This window comes from Telopea speciosissima, chromosome 5 (assembly GCF_018873765.1).
Source record: "Telopea speciosissima isolate NSW1024214 ecotype Mountain lineage chromosome 5, Tspe_v1, whole genome shotgun sequence".
Lineage (NCBI taxonomy): Eukaryota > Viridiplantae > Streptophyta > Magnoliopsida > Proteales > Proteaceae > Telopea > Telopea speciosissima.
Window position 1 is genome coordinate 42448985 of NC_057920.1, and position 23957 is coordinate 42472941.

General features: G+C 41.8%; 1 protein-coding gene across 1 annotated transcript; it reads left to right on the forward strand.

Annotated features, from left to right (window-relative positions):
• Positions 1-17564: 17564 nt before the first annotated feature.
• LOC122662035 (F-box/kelch-repeat protein At1g51550) lies at positions 17565-23586 on the forward strand. Its single transcript, XM_043857584.1, has 2 exons — positions 17565-18145; positions 22308-23586. The coding sequence occupies exons 1-2, from the start codon at positions 17722-17724 to the stop codon at positions 23276-23278; spliced, it is 1395 nt and encodes a 464-aa protein (XP_043713519.1). The 5' UTR covers positions 17565-17721; the 3' UTR covers positions 23279-23586.
• The last annotated feature ends 371 nt before the right edge of the window (positions 23587-23957 follow it).

The window sequence follows — 23957 nt, forward strand, 5'->3', positions numbered from 1 at the left end:
GATATATGAATAAAGAGGGATCTGTTTGCGATGCCTTGAATCCAATTTTAAGTAGGAACTGGGAGAGGCAGTGAACCAAGCCCGTGGAGCTTGCTTGAGCCCATAGAGAGACTTCAATAATTTGCAGACATGGTTGGGCTTGGTTGGGTCAACAAATTTGGGAGGCTGGGACATGTAAACCTCTTCTTGAAGTATGCCATGTAAAAAGGCATTATGGACATCGAGTTGTCGCATGGCCCAACCATTAGAAATAGCAAGTGAGAGAATGGTACAAATGGTGATGGGCTTAACAACCGGACTAAAAGTTTTAGTGTAATCAAGCTGGGTTGTTGGTGGTAGCCCTTTGCCACAAGGTGAGCCTTATAACACTCAAGAGAGCCCCTTGATACACCCATTTACAGCCCACAATATTTTTAGAAGGGGGAGGGGGTGGTACAAGATCCCATGTGCCATTCTTTAAGAGAGCATTGAATTCTTCCGTCATTGTTGTACGCCACTCTAGAATTTTGTTTGCTTGAGTGAAACAGGTGGGTTCAAAGGAGGGTTTGTAGTGGCGCAGAGAGCGGTGGAAATGGGAGTGGTGTAAAGGTATAGGTCGTGAATACAAGTGGGTGCGCCGTAATGGGGATGGTGTAGCATTCGGTTGGGATGGGGGGTGAAGGTTAGGACTGGTTTGTGGAGGAGAAGGTGGGGTGGGTGGACTAGTGGTAATGGGAGAATGTAGAGGTGGGTTGGTTGTTGATGGCAGATTGAGTGGTGGTGGTAACCTATTGGGAGCAATTTCCCATGGAGGCGATGATAGAGATGTCGATGAAGAGGTTGAGGTGGAGGTGGTTGGTGAGGCAAAGGGAAACTCAAATGCTTGAAATTTGACATGGTAGGCTATATAAATTTTATTAGTAGAACGATCAAGACATATATAGCCAGTATGTGAGGTGTTGTACCAAGGAACACATATGGGGTAGACCGGTAGTCCATTTTGTGATTATAATATGGCCTTAAGAAAGGAAAACATAAGCACCCAAATACCCGAAGAAAAGAATATTCAGGTACTTTGTGGAATAATAGTTGAAATGGGGAACGGTCCATTGAAGCCCTGGATGGCATTCGATTGATTAGATAGACTGTCGTGTCAAAAGCTTTGTGCCAATAATGCTGGAGAACCGAGCTATGGCCAAGGAGAGAGAGGCCGGTCTCAACAATGTGGTGATTTTACCTCTCAATAGAGCCTTGCTGCTCATGTGTATGGGGGGCCGAAATTCTATGGCAAATACCCATTTGGTCAAAAAATGAGGGGAGAGTGCAATACTCAGCCCCGCAATCGGTATGGAAAGAGATAATTTTACGGGAAAATAGCCACTCAACTAAGGTTTGAAAATGACGAAAAATATGTAAAACCTTGGATTTATGGGTCATTGGGTAAAACCATATGTACTTTGAAAAGTCATCCACGAAGATGACAAAATACCGATGACCAAAAACCGAGGAAACATAGGCGGGGCCCCAAACGTCACTAAAAATGAGTTAAAGCGGAAATAAACTACGAAAGGGGGAAAGGTGTAAATGTAAATGACAAGATTTCCTTAATTGACATGCCTTGCAAAGGGGGGAGAGAGATTTATTATTACAAGGCAATTTATTAATTCGAATCATGCGATGAAGCAAGTCATTATGGGGATGAACTAGTCGGCTATGCCACGCATCTAATGTTGTCCCCACAGCAATATCGGCACTCATTTGAAAAGATGGTGGGGAGAAGACATAAAGCCCATCCTTACTCCGGCCAGACAATAGAACCTCCTTGGTTGTTCGATCCTTCACAAGAAAGAAAGAGGGGTAAAACTCAAAATATATATTATTATCCTTGGCAAACTTTTGAACAGAAATGAGGGGTTTGGAAATGTAGGGAACATGCAAAACATCATTTAAATGAAATGAAAAAGAAGATGAGGGAGAAGCGATTGTGGCAGAACCGATGTTAGAGATTGGCAGCCCCTTACAATTACCCATAAAGAGCTGCTCATTACCACCAAAGGAGTCATAGGTTGCAAGAGATTGAAGGTTCGGCGTAACATGGTGGGTTGCCCCCGTATCGGGGTACCAAGTTAGGGCTGCGGATGGAGGGTAAGAGGGGGATGTGGTGTCAGAGTGATTGTTCCGGCGACAGTGTGAGCACCATTGGCGTCCTTGACCACGTTCCCTTGGAAAGCAGCCAAAACCATGGCCCCATCGACCACGTGAAACTTTGAGGCTAGAAGAAGGGGGTTGGGTACCTTGGCTATCCTTCGATGTCAGATTGACACTAGGAGCATTGGCATTGGGCATCATAATTGCAAACTGATGAAGTGAGGAGTTCTTCAAGAACTCATGACTGAGGAGCAAGGACTGTAGCTCAGTGAAAGGCAGTGGTTCAGTCCTTGTTAGTAGAGAAGGACCAATATCTTTGAGGTCCATCTTCAATTCCCGATAGACATGAAGATTAAAGTGATCAGCAGAGATGGGTTGACCGGCGCAACAAGTTCATCCGCCAAATCTTTAAGGCGATGAAGAAAGATAGAGACACCCTCATCAAGTTGTTGCACAGTATCTTTGAGACTGATGTGAAGGACCATGAACCGAGTTTGAGAAGTGGAGCCAAAGGCTGTTGTGAGACCCGTCCAGAGTTCATGGCTTGTTGGTTTGCCAATGGCTAGTGGAACAACCTCTTCGGAGAGGGAGGCAATGAGAAGGGAACGAAGCAAGGCATCCAGTTGAAACCATAAAGAGGTAGTAGCAATGTCCAGAGGGCATGGATGGGATCCATCAACATATCCATAAAGGTTCTGCCCTTGAAGAAAGGGCTATAGTTGAGTTTCCCAGAGAATGAAATTGGTGGGTGTGAGTTTGAGAGAGAGGAGATGGTGAGCGGAGGTAGAGGAAGGGGTGGAGAGAATGGTGTTGGGAGTGAGGGTGCCATTGGTTGGAGATTGATCTCCCATCGTAGAGGAAGGACAAGGAAGAAGGGAAGAGAAGGGAATGAGAGGGAAGTGGAGAGAACATGTGTCACGCCCCCCATCCCAGCCTTTTAAAGGATATTCTACAAGAAAAAGGGGGTGACTGGGACGACAGGTGTCTTCCCAATACCACCAAGATCGTAGACACAATATCCCGAGCCATAATCTACCCAATTATCAATGCATGATAATATTAGGGAACGTGTCCAAATGGAATAAGTCGTTCCAAATTACAGAGTTAGTAGAAGTGAAAATCATTTAAATTATATATATATATATATATATATATATATATATATATATAGAGAGAGAGAGAGAGAGAGAGCATCGATTCTCTAATGATAACACATAATACATTTACAATACCCTATATCCATTCGGTACATTTCATACATTATACACGAAGTTTGTACATGAATGAAGATGAATACAGAAATAAATGATTCAATCACGCCACAAGGGCACCATTCTTGGGTGTACATCGACATCCAAGTCCCAACCACCGGCTTCACTTGATTGGCATCCATAGGTGCTCATCAAGAGATTACCTGCATATCAACTACAAAGAGGTTGCGCAACAGGGTTAGCTCCAAAAGCTAGTGAGAGAGCAAAGGGGAATGCACATACACACAAACATACAATTTCAAATAGTTCCTGATGCATGCAAGATGTTAGATTCATTTTTCACCTAGCACATAAATTCTAAGTCAAGTGTATGCTACTGTGATAACTCGGGAGACACTGTGGGTCACTTAACTTATCGACACAACAAAACCTCAATTATCATGAGGGAGCCTACGCTAGTAGAAGCCATCAAATCATCCAGTGGCAGACCCCGATAGCCATCATTTCCACTGACCTGGCCTCTCTAACCCACAGGCAACAAGTGCTCAGACTATCCAACACATAAACCCCTGTTGGTAAGGGTCGTAGCATAAGGGAGCAAGAATCCTAACCACAGATATACTACATGCAAGTCCTATCATCCTGAGAGGTATTCTGGGTGCATCAACGCCCCATTCCATCTAGTACCCGGGTACCAGCACGGCACGACGCATACAGATCACGATGACAGTTAACAAGTTTCTTAATTAATTCTGGGATTCTGGTACCAGTACACCTGACACCATAACCTGATACAATAGTAGAGAATATTATCACATCACATTCATAGCAGTCAACATTTGAGATAAATAATGCAATGCACAAGATGCTTATAATTTATATAATAACATGATAATGATCGCTAAATATATATCCAAGCCCAAATAAATCACCCAAGACCCACTCACCGAACTCAGGTATAACCTGGCATGGTTGACATGAATCTCATCGATGCACCTTCTATCCATCGAGTTGGGTAGCCTAAGAATGCAAAAGCAAACATTAAAAGATGTATAAAGGGGTCCCATGTTATGTCCCCAAAGTTAAAATTGAGTTTCAACCAAGATAGCAAGGACGGACTCACGGACAAAAGCAACAGGGTGAGTCCGTCCCTAACTCCGTTCAAGCCAAAAGGTCAAAACACGAGGGACGGATCCACGGATGGAACTTCCACCTAGATCCTTTCCTGCATCCATTTGAACCCTGAGACCTACCCGAGAACGAACAGAACCATGGACGAAACCTCTTCATGAATCCGTCCCTGCATCCGTTCGGTCCCTGAGACATTCTCGAGAGGGAATGGAACCGTGGACGGAGGCTACAGAGTAAATCCGTTCCTGCATCTGTTTCAACAAGTTACTGGGATACACTAGACGAACCTACGAATGGAACCATGGCGTGACTCCGTTTGACCGTTCATCGGAGTTTTTTCTGAGATTTCTTAAGGTTTTCTCCTCCATCTTGGAACCTAGAGTTCACATGGCACTCAGGGTCATGGAGGGGTGTCCTAGGTCCCCTAGAGTCACTAGAACCTAGGCCTACCTCATGGATCCAAGATCACACAAGGATCTAGCTCCTATTTTGGTTCAATATTGGGTTTGGGGTTTGAAAACCAAGGGATTAGCAGCTGAAACTGCAAGGCAACTAATAGAAGCCTTCAATAAAGCTTGGTCTTCACTATTAAAGCTCCATTCAAGGGCTAAGCCTCATCTTGAGTCGCAAATGGAATCCTAGGCTAGCTCAAACTCAACAAAACTTTTTCATATCAAGAGTGTACATGGAGAAGAGGGAGGTACCAAGAGATAGAGCATACCTTGGTGAGTGGAGCTCCAATCCTAGACCTAGCTAGCCTTGAAGACCCACCTCCTTTCTCCTTCTTCCCTTTTTTTTTTTTCTTCAATCCTTGTCCGGACAGCAAGAGGAGGGAAGGTAGGGCAGCTAAACCCCTTTGGCATGCCTTCCATCTTCTTCTTTTCCCCTCCCATTCCTCTTCTTCTTCTTCTTCTTCTTCCTTACCTCTTCTCCTCCACGGTTTGGCTTGGAGAGGGAGAGATGAGAGAATACGGGGCTAAGCCCTATCTTTTAAAGACCAAAAGAGGCCTTAGGGCTTGTTTGCCTAAGTGTCTCTAAGACTAGCATAGTCCTTTAGGTTTAAATGTGCCTTAGGGCCTATTTGACAAAGGTCACAACCTATTAAGTCTAATTTATTGGGTCACCTTTAGCTTAGCCTAAAATCCTACTAGGGCATATTAGTTCTAGGGCTTGATTGGTTCAAGCTAAGTAGAAGAATCCATTATTTATTTAAATTAAGTCTTGTGGGCCCACCTTCTTAGCCCAACTAACCAATTGGTGGTAAGGGTGGGAGTCCATCTTATCCGAAGGTCTAGTTACCGTGTCTGGGACACGGGGACGTGGTCCCACACAAAAATATTTCAAAAGGGTAAGAAACAATACGAACAGATCCACGAACGAAACTAGTCTAGTGAGTTCGTTCGTGACTCCGTTGCTGCTGTCAGGGCCCAAACCTCAAGGAAAGTTGTGGGGCTTTGACCCTTACTTTCAGGACTCTGAGGGGATATGTATAATAAAATTTTGGGTTCAAGGTCACATGTGTTGACCTTTGCCATCGTGACATTACCCATTGGTAAAAGACTAATTTGACCTGAGGTATTAGGATATATTTTGGGTGTGAGTGTAACATTCCCCGAACCTTATAAAAATTTCATCCTCAAAATTTGACACGTCTAGAGGTCTCAACGGTGAGGACTGTTAAATAACAACACCTCTAGTCACCTACTACACGGACTAAATCAGGGGTCCAGTCAAGGTGGGGCAGTGCCTACATGGCACAACAAGTCAGGACTTACAAATTCTCTTCCTTATAGGGTTACATAATCATAGGGGATGCGGTTCACAGTAACCCTGAGCTCAATTGGGTTAAGCGTCGATGATTCCAATATCCCAGAAAACATAGGTCCTTAATGACTAGGTTAAGTTATAAAGAACAATAGGTACCTTTGATCTTCCTGATCAGGTCGGTATTACACTTTGGTCATCCTTGAGTTATAGGGTCTAACTCCCTCTAGTCCTTAACACAGGTTAATATTCTGAATGCTTTCACTTTCAGGTTATCTCATTTCCTAAACCAACTTTAGAATGATTTGGAATATTGATGGAATCTCCTATTGTTCACTCCCAGTACTGAGGTAACGCATTTGATGACCCATTACCCCATTCATATCTGTTGTTAAAGAAGGTCTTGTTAGATCCTTTACTTTCAGCCTTCACCATCTCATAAGTCCTCAATCTATCCTTCCAATAAAAGTAAGTCCATACTAGCCCTCTTTTAAGAACTAGACAATCTCTTATCGGTTTCGGTCTAAGTCATTTCTTTTAAGCAAGTCTTAATAATTAACCTACCCGATCATTCTCAAATTCATTTCCCACTAAACCAAAATCAACTTGATCAAGGCCGGGGCTCAAACTAACTAACATAGTAAGGTTGAGACAAGGTCACACAAAAGCCATCACATATTCATAAGTACAAAGCAATTCAATAATTATATTTACATCTTCAAGAATGTATCCATCGTCAAGGTTAGTTTATAAGGGTAGGCAAGTCTTAGATACGGTATACTAGGTCTTCTAGAAATTCTAAACACGACTTGAGACTCCATCTATGGATCTAAATAAAAGTTTGGATGGGCCACATGAAATTCCAAATAGGGTGATGCTAGCCTGTGAGATGTCATGAATGACTTTCACTTGCACAAGGTCTCCATTAGTCGTTTAGAATAAATTATCTAAAACATGGGTTCGACATTAAGTCGTTACCCATCTTATTTTGTCTGGACACAAATCTGCATTTAGTACCCTTATTAAGGTTTCCACTCCATATGGGTTTGCTCCTGCTAACTACTTTAGGTTCAATCAACCATGGGGCTTAAGGATTTTCATCCCCAAGGGTAACCCTTCTTCTCTCACCTAAGAGGGGAGCTACAACATATACTAATGCCTGTCATTTCTTACTGGCGTAGGCCCTAACGTTTCAACCTCATAACATCCAATTAGATTAAAGAATAACCATGAATGGGCCAAACAACATGGGTGTAAAACTGGGATATAGGCACATAATCATTACATATAGGTGTGGTCACAAGGTCTCTAAAAATTTGGGCTCAAATTCCTAAAGAAAATGGATAGACTCATGGACGGAATCAATGTTGTGAGTCCGTTCGTGACTCCATTGCAAAATAAGCAGGACGGATTAACAGACGGATTATGTAATATGAAACCATTCGTTCGTCCGTTCTGAGAAAGTTAGGTTTGGCAAAAATACCAAAACGAACAGAGCTACAGACGGACTCACGATGGTGGATCCGTTCGATGTTCCGTGCAATTCTAGGAATGAAAATTTATAATTTTGTGATGGATGAATTCACGGACGAAATCACGATGGTGGATCCGTTCGTGTGTCCGTTCGCAAAATTTTATAAAAACCAAAGCCACGAGTTTTTCAATCTCATTTTGGCTCCAAGAGGGAAGAATAGAACCATAGGGCAAAGGCTCTCCAAGAGACCTTCATTCAAGCATTCCTTGCCCTCCCTTGGTGACTTTGAGACTCAAGGCGCCCAAGCTCTCCTCCATTGTCTCGAAGTAAGGCTCTCTCCTTGTTTCTCCCTCCCATACTCTCTTCCTTTTCTTTCCTAGGGTTTTTAGTTATGTCCTTTCATTTTCTTCCTCTTCCCATCGATTAGGGATGATTATTTCAAAAAAAAATTTGTGTGTGTATGTTACCCTAGATTGCATCCTCATAACCATGTAAACACCGGAATCATGCCGAAATTGATTGAGGCTAGAGTTTTTAGTCGAATCAAGCCCTAACCGTTTGATGCTACTATTTTTTATTCTTTTGCTAAGTACTGTGTGCATAATGTTTTGATTGAATTTTAAAATTCTTTTCAAGGAATTTTAGAGATCATTTGTCAAGTTTGCCATATTTTGTTGAATTACTTCAATTGTTTCTAGGTATTGATTGGGATAAAATTCTCAAATCCTCTCTACTTTGGGAAAAACCTTGAAGGCATGACTAATCCATTATATGCCCTAAAATTTCATAGAAATAATTTCATTGACACATCCTTAAGCATATTCACTTGTTCGTGTGGTTGTTAGTATAAGTTTTGAAATCTATCCCCTTCCTTTTTACTCTAACATAATCAATCTTTGTCTCTTGTTATGGTTCTCATTAAATCCATTTACTTGTTTGATGTTTGATTGGGGATGTAGGGTAGTCAAAAGTATAAATTGTCCCTATCGATTTCATCCCTTCATGCCTATGCCCTAGGGATTTCACATGGATTTTATATATATGTATATCTTTATCTCCTTTCCTCAAGTTAGTTATACTTCCAAATGGTAATCACGTCTTATCTTATCCTTGTGTAACCCTTCTCATCCACAATTTTCCCACATGTCATAGGCATTTGTATCTATAATTATACTCGCTAATCATATCTTATTCATTCCAATTTTGGCTCAATTATTGTCGTCTTTTTGGTGGTCTCTTATGTGTAGGAATTATCTATGGCTCCACGTAGGCGAAACGATTTAGGCATCGTGCAAGCTCTCCCTCTCGCCTTCAATGTGGGTAGGATTATATCGACAGAGACTGAGGGAATTTACCGAGAGCACTTTCATAACAGAAAGATGTTGGTGGAGAGGGATATGGTAGTGGAGGAATTGATTGCCTTCAAGGTGGGCATCAGATTTGGCAAGTTGAAGTGGAGCAGCATACTGACTCATCTAGACTTTTATTATCCTACATTGGTTAGGGAGTTTTATTCTAATTTGGTGCTCGTCAAGGAAGATGGAGAAGGTGTTAGGTTGACCTCATTTGTGAAGGGGGTCACAGTTGCCTTCAGTGGAGTTAGGGATACTTTTGGATATTTCTGCAAAAGGGGATAGGGTCTTTTATGCACCAGGCAGCGATCCTAACAAATGGCTGTCCCCTGAAAGCAGTCAAAAGTTGTTCAGGGCATTCATCAATAACAAGTCTAATGAAAATGAAGATCTTACAAGGTCTCCCCCTTCTTAGTGGGTTCTTACTTTCATTGCCAAGACCAACCTAGCTCCCTCTAAAGGACACAGCACCCAACCCCCTTTGATGGCAGTAGCATAGGCGTACTCTTATACTGGTTAGCAGACATGCCTTCCATATGTGATGATTCAGCACATGGCCCATGTGGTGGCCAATCCTCGTCACAAGAATACCTTGCCATACGGTAGACTGCTCAATCGGATTTTCCTATACTTTGGGATAGACCTTGATCATGAACCTAAAGAGACAAGCTCCGAGGGGCCTTTTGGGTTTAATGTCATACAGAGGATGGGGTTGTATTGTGATTATTACAGCTCTAGGGAGCCGGTCAGATATGGGGAGGGAGGGGAACCCCAAAAGATTGATGATGAGGATGAGGATATAGAGTTTATGGGATCCAGGCCGCATTCTACAAGGGCTTCTAGTGCCAAAGAGGGAGGTGGAGGTGATATTCTTTTGGCCATCAGGCAGATGAACCTGAGGATGATGGAGGGTTCTGAAGAAGTTAAGAAGCAGTTTTCTTCTCAAGGTCAGCGTCTTGAGAGAATGGAGAAGGAATTGAACGACATCAGCACCTTTCTCTGTTATGGTGGTAGCGGGAGGACCGATGATAGTGACGGCATGGAAGACTAGCCCGCTTCTCTCTCAAAATTTGAAGTTATTTTATTTAGACTTTTCTTTACTTGTCTTTGAGTTGGATGTTGTTGGAACTATTTTCTTTTAGCTTTTCTTTTTTTCTTGCTTTTCTACTTTCCCTTTTTTTTTTTTTTATCAGCTAGTTTGGGATTTTGGAAATGATGGTTGTGGATATTCTAAGTTAGGAAGGATACGATTACCTCCAAGGAAGGAATTAAACAATTTGGCAATTGGTTAATGACTATATATGTATATATGTTTATATATATATATGTTTCCCTTAAGTTCTGGGCTTTACTTGTATTATTTTAATTATTGTAGATTGTTAAATGCGATTGACTGTATATCACTCACCTAAGACCTAACAAAATAGTATTACAGTTATCACTTAACAACATATGTTTCAAGTCCTAAATTCCATACTTGCCTATTATCTTCTAGGTTCTCAATTGCACCACAATCAATCTTCTCCTATGACTACATACACTTATTTATGCTCTTGACGCTTTTAAATTAGAACCTAATTGTAGAGAGTAAATCAAGAGGTTACGTCAGACTATGGTCGTTGCAAAGCATCACGCTCTGATACCACTCTGTCATGCCCCCATCCCTTTTAAAGGATATTTTATAAGAAAAAGGGGGTGACTGGGATGACTGGTGTCATCCCAATATTACCAGGATCGTAGATACAGTGTCCCGAGCCACAATCTATCCAATTATCAATGCATGATAATATTAGGGAATATGTCCAAATGGAATAAGACATTCCAAATTACAGAGTTAGCGGAAGCGAAAATCATTTAAATCATATATATATATATATATATATATATATATATATATAGAGAGAGAGAGAGAGAGAGAGAGAGAGAGAGCATTAGTTCTCTAATGATAACACATAATACAGTTACAATACCTTGTATCCATCCGGTACATTTCGTACATTATAAACGAAGTTTATACATGAATAAAGATGAATACAGAAATAAATGATTAAATCACGCCACAAGGGTACCATTCTTGGGTGTGCATCGACATCCAAGTCCCAGGCCCCACTTGATTGGCATCCATAGGTGCTCATCAAGAGATTACCTGCATATCAACTAAAAAGAAGTTGTGCAACGGGGTTAGCTCTACAAGCTAGTGCGAGAGCAAAGGGGAATGCACATACACACAAACATACAATTTTGAATAGTTCATGATGCATGCAAGATGTTAGATTCATTTTTCACCTAGCATACAAATTCTAAGTCAAGTGTATGCTACTGTGATAACTCGAGAGACACTGTAGGTCACTTAACTTATCGCCACAATGAAACCTCAATTATCACGAGGGAGCCTACATCGGTAGAAACCATTAGACCACCTAATGGCAGACCACGATTGTTATACCCGTACCCCGGGATATAATTAAATATCATTTCTTCTCGTGACGTGTAGATACCGCTGCCATGTATGCTGGTGACCTGTTCTCCATGACGGTCAAACCTAGCTACAAAATCGTTGACCACGGCGGGTTTGCTGTGGAGGAAAGATTCATCAACCGCCGATGGGGAAAGTTCGTTGTGGCGACTTCGTCGATTACCCTCAAGTACCAGCCGGGAAGCGAGGAGTTCAGGAGAGAGCATCCTGGACCGTCACCTCGGTTGGATATTTCGTTCGGTGATGAGCTTAGCATTGCCGTGGCGAAGTTGTTGAGTCATGGGTAATAAACCATGACAGGGGGAAAAGTAAGTTCTAGCCTCAAGTCTTATTAATTATTCTTCCCTTGGTAACCTCAAGTGCGGGTCCGGGCTTGAACCGCTCGAGCTATTTCATGAGAGAAGGGAATAATTTAAGTTCAGGTCCCGCGTACCTTTAGGAAGTATATTGGGGACTTATACCCATCTCATATGAACCCATCTAAGAATGGGCTTTTCCCTAATTGAGGTTGTGGGCAGGCCCATATAACCTATTGACCCAATGATGGGTTATTCCATCCACTTACCCACATAGGACTAATGGGTTGACCCATTAGGCCTCATGACCCAATTGACTAGAGGTACCCAAGACCCATTTATTATAAATGAGTCCATGAGGGAGAGAGAGGGAACATTACTTCTCCTTTACTATTCTCTTCTACCCTAAATCGTGGAGGAGAGAAAGAGGAGAGAAAGAGGAGAGGAAGAGAAAGAGGAAGGAGAGAGAGGCTTGGAGGAAGGTGGAGACCCCATTTCTTGGGCCGAAATCGTGGAGCTCTCATCTTGGGGGTAGGTAAGCTTCTTCCTTCTTCTATTTTGGGTTTTAAAAGGGGTTGGGTAATGGGAGAGATTGACCTAGATCTCTCTTGGAACCTAGGGAGTAGATGGAGCTTTAAAGCCAAGCTATGGTGGAGTTAGTTCACTCCATTATGAGCTCTAATGTGAGGGTTCTCATTGCCATTTGAGAGATTTAAGGTTGGACCCTAATGAGCTTAGGATGGAGTTTTCTAGAAGTCCTTGTGCTTTAAAACCACTTGAAATGGGGTCCTTGGAGGGAATCCTTCGGATTTTGGACCTGAAGGTGTGAGGTTTACATGTGGTTTCGACCGCAAGAAACCACCACGAAATTACCTTCGAGAAGGATTACTGTGAAGGTCGGATTTACACTCGGATTCGGTTTTTAAACCACATCGCATCCGACCTTGACAAAAATTGTCCCGAGCCCTGTGAGCTCGGATTTACACTCGGATTCAGTTTTTCGAAACCACATCCGCATCCGACCTTGACTAAAACTGTCCCGAACCCCGGTTTCCTAGGATTTACATGTGGTTGCGGAATTTGGGCATGAAACCACTCCTGCAACCACTTCGTCTCTGAAACCTTATACTTAAGTGTTTATGGGAGACATTTTGGGGATCCGTTCCTTTCGCTCGTGTAACCTTATTCCACTCTTTGTATAGGTTAATATATTCACTTTTGTGGCTTATTGCTTGATCGAGGCGACAAGCGATAATCGTGGTGCTTGGCGTATACGTTGTGAGTGGGTTTGGTTGTTTGGGCTTGTTATTATTATTGCACTATATATTATGTACTCATTATAATAAATAAGCATGTTTGCGCATATTGCATAATTTTATATCTATTTGTTATAATGTTGATTGGTAATGTTGTATCTTGATGGGTCTCGGTGCGGTGGGTACCGGTGCGAACCCGAACACTATATACATTTATGAAGAAATTTTGTTGAATGTCATGTTGAATCTGTATGCGGTGCCGTCTTGTCGTGTAAGGGCACTAAACCGGATGAAAAGTTGATGCGCCGGATTACCTCTCGGGGCGATAGGACTTGCATGTAGTATATTTGTGGCTAGGATTTCACACCCTTATGCTACGACCCTTACCAACAGGGGTTTAGGTGTTGGATAATCAGTAATCGGATTACGTGGAGGTGGGAGAGGCGATCATGGTAGTATTGGTTATCGAGTGTCCGCACGAGTGGTCTTGGAGGCTTCGATCGGCGTAGGTCCCACGTGACAATTGAGGTTTCATTGTGGCGATAAGTTAAGTGACCCGAGTGTCTCCCGAGTTGTCACGAGTAGCATATGCCATTGACTTAGTTGTTTGTTAGGTGGAAAAATGAACTTAACATGTGCATGCATCATTGGACTATGTGAATTGCGTGTTTGTGCATTCCCATCCCCTCACGGCTCGAGTGGAGCTAACCCCTCGTGCGCACATTTTTAGATTATGGTGCGGTGACGGATATCTCGCGGGACTTGGAGTTCAGCCCTCGGGATACGATGAGATCGGTGAGGAGGAACCGGAGGCCGTGTTTGAGGAACATGGCGACGGGTGTCCTTGCGATGATTGTGCCTACGGGCCGTGAGGATATTCGGGACTCGATCCCTTTTGATTACTTTTGAGGCTAAGGCCTATGGTGAAATACTATCTTGTAATACCATTTTTGATAGTTATTAGATGATCATTGGAAATGTAACTAATTACTGTATTTATCATCTAGCTTTGAACATCTTGTAACTATTCGATTTATACGCTTCCGCAATACTACTGATCCTTGGAATGTAATATTCCTCTTTTCTACATTCTAATATTATATTGTGTTAATATTGGATATGACTGTGCGTTGGGACACTGTGTCAGTGATCCGGGCGGTTTAGTAGGATGACACGCGTCGTCCTAGTCACCCTTTATATGATATTATATCCCTTGTTGGGATGGGGGCGTGACAACGATAGCCATCACCCCCTGACCTGGCCTCTCTCCCCCACAAGCAATAGGTGCTCAGACTATCCAACATATAAACCCCTGTTGGTAAGGGTCGTAGCATAAACCACAGATATACTACCTACAAGTCCTATCTCCCAGAGAGGTATTCCGGGTGCATCAACGTCCCATTCCATCTAGTACCTAGGTACCAGCAAGGCACGGTGCATACAGATCAGGATGACAGTTAACAAGTTTCATAATTAATTCGAAACCGGTACACCTGACATCGTAACCCGATACAATAGTGAAAACATTATCACATCATATTCATAACAATCCACATTTGAGATAAATAATGCAATGCACAAGATGCTTATAATTCATATAATAGCATGATAACGATTGCTAAATATATATCTAAGCCCAAACAAATCACCCAAGACCCAGTCACCGAACTCAGGTATCACCCAGCATGGTTGACATGCATCTCACCGGTGCACCTTCTATCCATTGAGTTGGGTAGCCTAAGAATGCAAAAGCAAACATTAAAAGATGTATAAAGGGGTCCCATGTTATGCCCCCAAAGGTAAAATTGAGTTTCAACCAAAATAACATGGACGGACTCACGGACGGAAGCAACATGGTGAGTCCGTCCCTGACTCCATTCAAGCCAAAAGGTCAAAACACGAGGGACAGATCCATGGATGGAACTTCCACCTGGATCCATTCCTGCATCCGTTCGAACGCTGAGACCTACCCGAGAGCGAATGGAACCACGGACGGAACCTCTTCATGAATCCGTCCCTGCATCCATTCGGCTCCTGAGACATTCCCAAGAGGGAACGAAATCACAGATGGAGGCAACAGAGTAAATCCGTTCTTGCATCCATTCGAACCAATTACTAAGATACACTGGACGGTCTTACGAACGGAACCACGATGGTGACTCCGTTCGTGGGTCCGTCGAAGTTCTTTTCGAGATTTCTCAAGGTTTTCTCCTCCATCTTGGAACCTGAAGTTCACATGGCACTCAGGGTCATGGAGGGGTGTCCTAGGTCTCCCTAGAGTCACTAGAACCTAGACCTACCTCATGGATCCAAGATCGCACAAGGATCTAGCTCCTATTTTGGTCCAATATTGGGTTTGGGGTTTGAAAACCAAGGGATTAACAGCTAAAACTGCAAGGCAACTGATAGAAGCCTTCAATAAAGTTTGGTCTTCACTATTAAAGCTCCATTCAAGGGCTAAGCCTCACCTTGAATCCCAAATGGAACCCTAGACTAGCTCAAACTCAATAAAACTTCTTCAAATCAAGAGTGTACATGGATAAGAGGGAGGTACCAAGAGATAGAGCATACTTGGTGAGTGGAGCTCCAATCCCAACCCTAGCCAGTCTTGAAGACCCACCTCCTTTCTCCTTCTTTCCTTTTTCTTCTTTTCTTCAATCCTTATCCGGACAGTAAAAGGAAGGTAGGGTAGCCAAACCCCTTTGGCATGCCTTCCATCTTCTTCCTTTCCCCTCCCATTCCTCTTCCTACTTCTTCTTCTTCTTCTTCTTCCTTACCTCTTCTCCTCCACGGGTTGGCTTGGAGGGGAGAGATGAGAGAATATGGGGCTAAGACCTATCTCTTAAAGACCAAAAGAGGCCTTAGGGCTTGTTTGCCTAAGTGTCTCTAAGACAAGGATAGTCCTTTAGGTTTAAATGGGCCTTAGGGGCCTGTTTGGCCAAGGTCACAACGTATTAAGTCTAATTTATTAGGTCACCTTTGGCTTAGCCTAAAATTCTACAAGGGCATATTAGTTTTAGGGCTTGTTTGGTTCAAGCTAAGTAGAAGAATCCATTATTTATTTAAATTAAGTCTTGTGGGCCCACCTTCATGGCCCAACTAACCAATTGGTGGTAAGAGTGGGAGTCCATCTTGTCCGAAGGTCTAGTTACCGTATTCGGGACACGGGGATGTGGATCCCACACAAAAATACTTCAAAAGGGCAAAAAATAGTACGGACGAATCCACGAATGGAACCAGTCTAGTGAGTCTGTTCATGACTCTGTTGCTGCTGTCAAGGCCCAAACCTCAAGGAAAGTTGCGGGGCTTTAATCCACACTTTCAGGGCTCCGAGGGGATACGTATAATAAAATTTTGGGTTCAAGGTCACATATGTTGACCTTTGCCATCGTGGCATTACCCGTTGGTAAATGTCTAATTTGACCAGGGTTATTAGGATATATTTCGAGTGCGGGTGTAACAACGTGAGAGGGGGATTTGAAAAATGAAAAAAGAAAAGGAGAAAGTGGTGTGGGAGAGGGAATGAGAGGGAAGTGGAGAGAACGTGAGAGGGGGTGTTTGAATGTAGTCCCCTATAAAAGTATGTACTCGACAATTTTTTGGATTCTTATAATTTGTTTGCAATTTTAGTGTGTTCTCTCTTTGGTTTTGGTTTGAGTGATTGTAGTGATGTAGTTCTCAGGTTACTTTCTTGTATGGCAACAATTGTCACTTTGGGGATCTTGTGGACTCTGGAAAATTTGCTTTCACTTAGGAGACTTAGTACTAATATTCTTTACATACGACTTTCTTTCTCATCTCACTAATCTCTCTCAGTATCATTATCTCTCTCTCTCTCTCTCATTAATCGATCCCATGTTTAAGAATATTTCTCACACAAGTATCTCTCTGTCTCCAACATAATGCTACACATTAGAATAATGCTAAAATCAAGGTCGGACTAGGCGGGGTTGGGCTCAGCTCGAGGCCTCAACCCTAGCCCAGCCCGGCCCTAACCCTGGCCTGCAATTTCCAATTCTAACCCACCCTCAAAGCTGAGATATCTAGCCCAGGCCCTGTTCGGGCTAAGGTTGGACTCAGGCCGTCTGGGTCAAACTTTCACCCTTATGATGAGAAGCCAATCTACGAGACCCTTGGAAAAGCTCTTCTTGGCCTGGTCGGGACTTAAAAGTCAGGGCTCAGGACTAGTATCACCTCCAATTCCTGCCCGCTCCAATTCCCTCCAATCCCTCATATAGGAGCGGAAATGACCACCTTACCCACTGCCCGAACACACTGCCCAAGGTGGGGTAGGGTGGTCATTTCTACTCCTATGTGAGGGATTGGAGGGAATTGAAGGGGCAGCGAATTGGAGGTGATAAAAATTCCCGTGTATTGTGACCCGGTAGGCATCAGGTTCAGAGTTGAACCGGTCAAGAACTTTTCTCCAATCACGCATCCGTCGTACTGATCAGATACCCCTACTACGATAATGACGATATCTCTCTCTTGCTCTCTCATCATAAGCCCCACCATCATCATCTTCCCGGTGGGGAAACAGTAAACGAAGGAACTTGCTTTCCCTTCACATTAAGCCAACAAAAACATGTTTCAGTGACCTACGGCGGAAGAGCCAGTTGTAGAACTGAGTTCTCATGGCAGAGAATCGCAACAGCAGCGATAGCAGCAAAACCAAAAACAACAATAGCAACAAATCCTGCATAACCCACATAGCGTATGATCACCTCATCTCGATTCTACTTCTTCTTCCAATAGATTCGATCCTTTCTGTTGGCATGACTTGCAGGAGATTCAAGTCTCTAGTCTTCTCAGAGGCTCTTTGGGAATCAATCTGTAGGAGAGATTGGGGCAACAATTCTATTGATGCCCTCTTCTCATCTCCTGAGATGAAGCATATCTCATGGAAGAAGCTCTATCAGCAGGTCTCTAAACTGGGTTCTGTCTATTGTCATAAATTATCTGCCGTGGATGATGGGATATGTCCAAGGCCCAGAGCTTCTCACTCGCTCAATTTTGTGTCGGATTGTCTAGTTTTGTTTGGTGGAGGTTGCGAGGGAGGTTAGATTTTTAAATACTCATCTCCAATTTTAGCTATTTTTGCTACTGATTGTGATTCGAGTTGGATTCTAACTTTCTATGTGGGTAGTCTTAATTTATATTTCTTTTTATTTTATAATGCTTTTGGAAATATATGGCTTTTAAACTATGAGTGTGTTTCTTGCCCCTTTTTTTAAATAGTTTAGTTGACTGGTATATTTGCCTCTAATTATTAATTTAATTGCCACTTGGTTTTTTTTTGTTGGGTTTGGTCGGTTTCTGAGATCATTAGACCATTTTAAAGGTTAGTTTTGCAATACCGATATCTGAGGTTAGCATTTGGACCTGGTCCTTAGCTTTTTGAAGCTCTTGGATTGGAACCAATTGTGTCTCTTATTATTTTTCCCTATCAATTAATTGGGATTTAGGATATCTTGAACTTTTTCTATGTTAAGCTGCATGGTTTTATTGTTTGTCCCTAGATGATTTTTTAAGATCTTTAATAATTTATGTTGACTGGTACTACTAATTGTCTATTCCATCATTTCCATGGGTTTCTAGTGCCATTGTTGGCTTCATCGTTTACTCATTCTTCCATTTGCTTTCTGTAGTTTATTCATGAATTGATCAGAAAAAATCAAAAACATTGAATTGGAAACTTTGGGACATAAAGTTGTTTCCAGTGTTTAAAATGGCTTTGCTTTTAAGTGTTTGGATGACGCATATATTGCCAATAAAATGAAATTATGCTTTTCACTAATTTGGAATAGCTTCCATTAGTTTTCTGGTTGCTGCATATGTGGATCCTTAATTGTCTTTTTTTGCTGTCGTATGATGCATTCTTTGCTTAAATGTTCTGTTCTAGAATGTGTCCCCTGTCATAGTACCTTGTGGGATTCATAGATTTTGAACCTTGGAAGTATGTTTTTTCCTCTTTCAATGGGTGAAAGCTTCTCAAATCTGCAGTTGTGGGTTTTAGCTGATTTAAGTTTTTGGTTCTGTTGCAGGCATTAGATGGATTTGGAATGCTCAAAATTGATTACTGTTGAATTACTACTCAAATCATAGCTAAAAAAGATTGGAAGAGTCTAGATCTATATTTGTTCTCTGCAAAATTTAGAAATATTAGTTTGGGTTTTGGCATGACTGTAATGTCAATTAGGTGTATCTCTGTAATGCAAGCTTTGGGATTTGGATTTATTCTTCAGAAAAGAGAATAAAACGAACTTCATAGCTTAATTAGGCTAAATTCATTTAAACAGGAAAATGAAAACTTCTAGGAAAAATTTTACCTTGACGCACACATCTAGATGGTATCTCTTGATGAGCAGTGTTAGGACCCCTTTGACAAAGGATTTTACGTGCAAAAACAGCGATGTATGCAAAGGTATTGGAACCCCATATGCTATATTGTGTCTGAAAAATTAGGGCCGCCAAAAATCGGCTTCATCAACCTACTATGAATCCCCAGTGGCCTTTAACTCGAGACCATGATATCTCTTTTTCAAAAATATGGCATGAATTTCTAAAGAACATAAAGCAACCTTTTCTACACAAGTTCCTTATGTCTTCTCAAAGTCCTTACTGCAGCACTAAAAGTTGAGACTCCTGGTACAATAAAGGAAATATCAGACACACCTGTTCTTACTCCAAGAACATATCCCACCAATTCAAACATATCTCTAAAGGGAGAATTAAACAATCTAGGCCGGAAACAATAGAAGCCATCACTGAGACTGTAACCAGAGCTTAGCAATGGACCATAGACCCCTCTATGAGGCTTGGGCAGAACCCAAAACTCAGCACCTAATCATGTTTTTGGAGTAGCAGGTGATCATGAAATCTTGCCCCTCATATTCTCTCTCTCACTGTAATCTCCGTCTGGTGAATGAAGGCAGTAGACAGTCTGATCATCTGATGCTCAAACAAGAAAAGAGAGAGCTTGCAGAGTCAAGGCCAATGATCCCTATGAATAGTAAAAATCTTCTAATGTGACAGTAGTTATGTTCAATAGACTTCTCCATTCAGAAGAGAAAAGAAGATAATTAGAGAAGTAAAGTCCTTTGCTATCAATGGAGAAGATGGGATTGGATCATTTAAAGGGGATTATGTAGGAGAGTTCATAATCACTGGAGCAATAAAAATAATTTTTCTTTGAGGAAACAGATACAGACTACGAGAGGTCACAGCTTTGCCATTGGTGGAGAAACGGTGGCTTTCAAATGTGGGAAAGAGAAAACCTTCTCAGTAGTTCGCCGTTGTTGGAGAAGACGGGACTTGGCATTTTGGGCTTGCAATGGGGAAAAGGAAAAGGTAAATAATACCTTCCACAAGCTGATTGTCACTAGGGAAGATGGGACATTGGCCAGGTTCATCTGCCCCCTTTCCGGAGCACAATATTTTTCCAGCATTTCAGTGCTATATCATATTTTGATGTCCCTATCCTGTATAATGATGTGCCTTTGCTCTGAAATAATGTATAGCAATGATCCTTATTTAAAGATTGTTATCTAAGGAGACTGAAATCCATGGTCCGTTTACTGCTCATCAAGAGATAGCATCTTGACATGCTCATCAGAGAAACTGCACCCAAATCTTTCTTCAGGCTTCACCTGTCATGGAGTCACTGAGATTTTGTGAGGATCATCTCAATAGTATTTACCCTTGCAGTTTTCTCTTTGACATCATCTAAAAAGGCATTCTCCATGAAAGAATTTTTCTCATTTCTGTTATATACTTTTTCCTTATTGTCTCACAGTACATGTGCATACCGATGTCATGGATAGTCCTACACGTGTTCCACCTATTCTGTGCTATGCACTTTTATGGAATTGGAATTTTAGATTCATAGCTTACATATGGTTGTGTAGATCGATAATGAAGACCAAAGAGGTATATTTAGAAATCTAGAGCACCTAGGAATACATAATGGATTCTATAGTTTCTCAGGTGATAGGTCCACAGAAGGTGTTTTAAGTTCCTAGTCAGATATTTTTAGTAATGCACAGGCAGACTACAGGTTTTGGCAGAGATATACAGACAAGTAATTGGAGCATTCTTGTAGCTAACCCTGTGGCTTAGTGTGTTCATCGTTAATAGACTCTAAGTAGCTTGTTCTATGATTCAATAATTGAATTGCAAGTTCCTCATAAGTGGTTTTGAATGATTTACTTTATTTTCTTTTTGTTTCTCTCTCTAGTTGAAGCCTATCCTGCAAGCAAATTATTTACTATAGATTTACTCTATGCTTGAAGCTTTTGGACCTCATCTTGTTGAATCTCTTCTAATATATTCTTAAGAAAATTCTCGTTAATGTATGGCAGAGCAGCTAAAAATGGAAAGAGAAATACACAAGTAAAAATTCCCTATTAACAATTATGATCGAAGAAAACAGGACTTAGACAAGTCTGCAAACTTATTGATGCTTTAACAGGCCTGGATCTTTTGCCCCTTTGGTTAGCTATTTATCAGCTACTGGTGAAGCGATGCTCTAAATAAATTGAACTACAAGATCATATACCTTTCAGTTGGGGGCCCTTTATCAAAATCTTTTCCTCCTCCTTGCTAGTCAACAAAGTGCTGGACTGGAAGATGCCCAAGAGGCACTGTGTACATGCGAAAGGTGAAGACAGACTGTAAAAGCTGGCCTATGGTGGTAACCGAACTACACTTACTAACTGCCCTTGATGGAAACCTTCACCATTTCCTTGAGACTATTCAGACCTTTTAGCTATTAAACATTTCTCAAGAGTTTCCCAACAACTGCTTGGATCAATTAGTAAATGCTTTGCAGACCTGAGTCCTATGACAGTCCTGCCTTCTCTACAGTATCAGATCATTTATGCCTTGCATGCAAGATTTAGAATTCTCTACTCACTAGTGACTCTTGGGTTTCTGAAGGCAAATACTTGCAGAACACCTATGGCATTTTATTCCGTGTTGGGACCCAACAGTAAAATGATTTGGTATGGCTTTAGAAACATTGATCTTCCATTTAGAGGCACAGCATTACTTCATCCAGAAGAATCTGGAAGATAAAATTTGTCAAACTTACTTATAACTTCAAGCTTGACAATAAGATGGTTCTCTTCTTGTTGGCTGTGTCATAAACTTGATGTGAACTACTTCTTGTGATTGTTACGTATGGCATTTCCTTTTGAATCTGAGATCTGTTCTTTTGTAGGGCGCCATCTCGATGACACGTGGGTGGCATATATAGGTAATGAATTTAGGAGAATCCTGAGGTGGCAGAAGATCAATTCAGGCATTCCAAGCGGACGTTTTGGACAGACATGTGCTGTTGTTGGAAATGCGCTTGTCCTCTTTGGTGGGATCAATGACCATGGGATCCGTCAAAGTGATACATGGCTGGGGCACATTGTCCATGATGAGACACTAGAAATCAGACTGTCATGGAGGCTCCTTGATGTGGGTCCCCATGCGCCTGCTCCTCGTGGAGCCCATGCTGAGTGTTGTGCTGGTGACAATAGGATGGTGATCCATGGAGGGATTGGGTTAGACAGCCTTAGATTGAATGATACATGGCTATTGGATATCCCCAATGGTGCAAGATCTGCAACATGGTATCAGATTGTGGCCCACCCTTCGCCTCCTGCTCGTTCAGGGCATACATTGACTTACATTGGGGGTTCCTGCATTGTTCTCTTTGGAGGAAGGGGAATGGGTTACGACGTGCTCAATGATGTCTGGCTATTGGATATTGGGGAAGAATATCCTAAGTGGGTGCAGCTAATAAATGAATCATCTAACGTCCCAGAACGTGTGCCTCTCCCACGGGTTGGTCACTCAGCTACACTCATCTTAGGAGGCAAAGTGCTGATATATGGGGGTGAAGACTCATCTAGGCACAAGAAAAATGATTTTTGGGTGTTGGACGTTAGTGCAATCCCATCTGTTAAAATCCATTCCAATACTCTGTACTCAAAGAGACTACCAAAAAGAATGTGGAGGAGGTTGAAGGTAGGAGGTCATCAACCCAGCTGCAGATCATTCCATAGGACCTGCACTGATCGTTCTGGGCGTTATGTTTTTATGTCTGGCGGTATGGTGGATGGATTGGTTCAGTCTTCTGAATCAGCAGGTTTGAGATTTGATGGGGAGCTCTATCTTGTTGAGCTTGTGCTTCAGCTGTAGAATTGAGTAAAGGTAATGTAACTGAGATGGGATCACCTTACATAGAGTCTGTTGTAGATGGTAGAACTGTTATGTAGCTCCTTTAGAGGGTCAGAACTATGAATAAAAGTAGGTTTCAATGGGAAATCTTGTCGAGTCTGTGCTTCGGCTGTGGAAAGAAATTTAGGTATGTACTTATATGTACCTAAGATGATATTACCTTGTTAGGTTGAATCTTTGTATGAGAAGTCTACTGTAAATAATGCATTTGTTGTCTAGCTAACTGTCTGGTGTATATGGCCAGAATAAGAGTTGATTTATTTCTTGTTCGTTCTTCTGTTCAGTGTTAATGTTTCTAATAATTTTGTTTCCATTATACATTCTTGACATTTGTGACCTTAGGTACGTATGTATTCTTCTTAAAGGTTGTATCTTAAATGTTATATCACTATGCAAACCCTTTCATGTGAATTGGTTGTGTGGCTCATTTGTTGGGATATAAGAACAAGAATAATGATGCTCAGAATATGAAGAGTTAGTTTGTTTATTTTTTCTATCCATTATTCGGTTGGAGTCTTGTGGGTTTTGATTCTGTCAATCAGATTATGAGGTAGTTTTGGATCTAGTGACGTTAAGCCTTCTTATTTGTGTCATTCGAGACAAGTTAGGTTGGTTAGCTAGCCATTGTAGGTTGATCCTA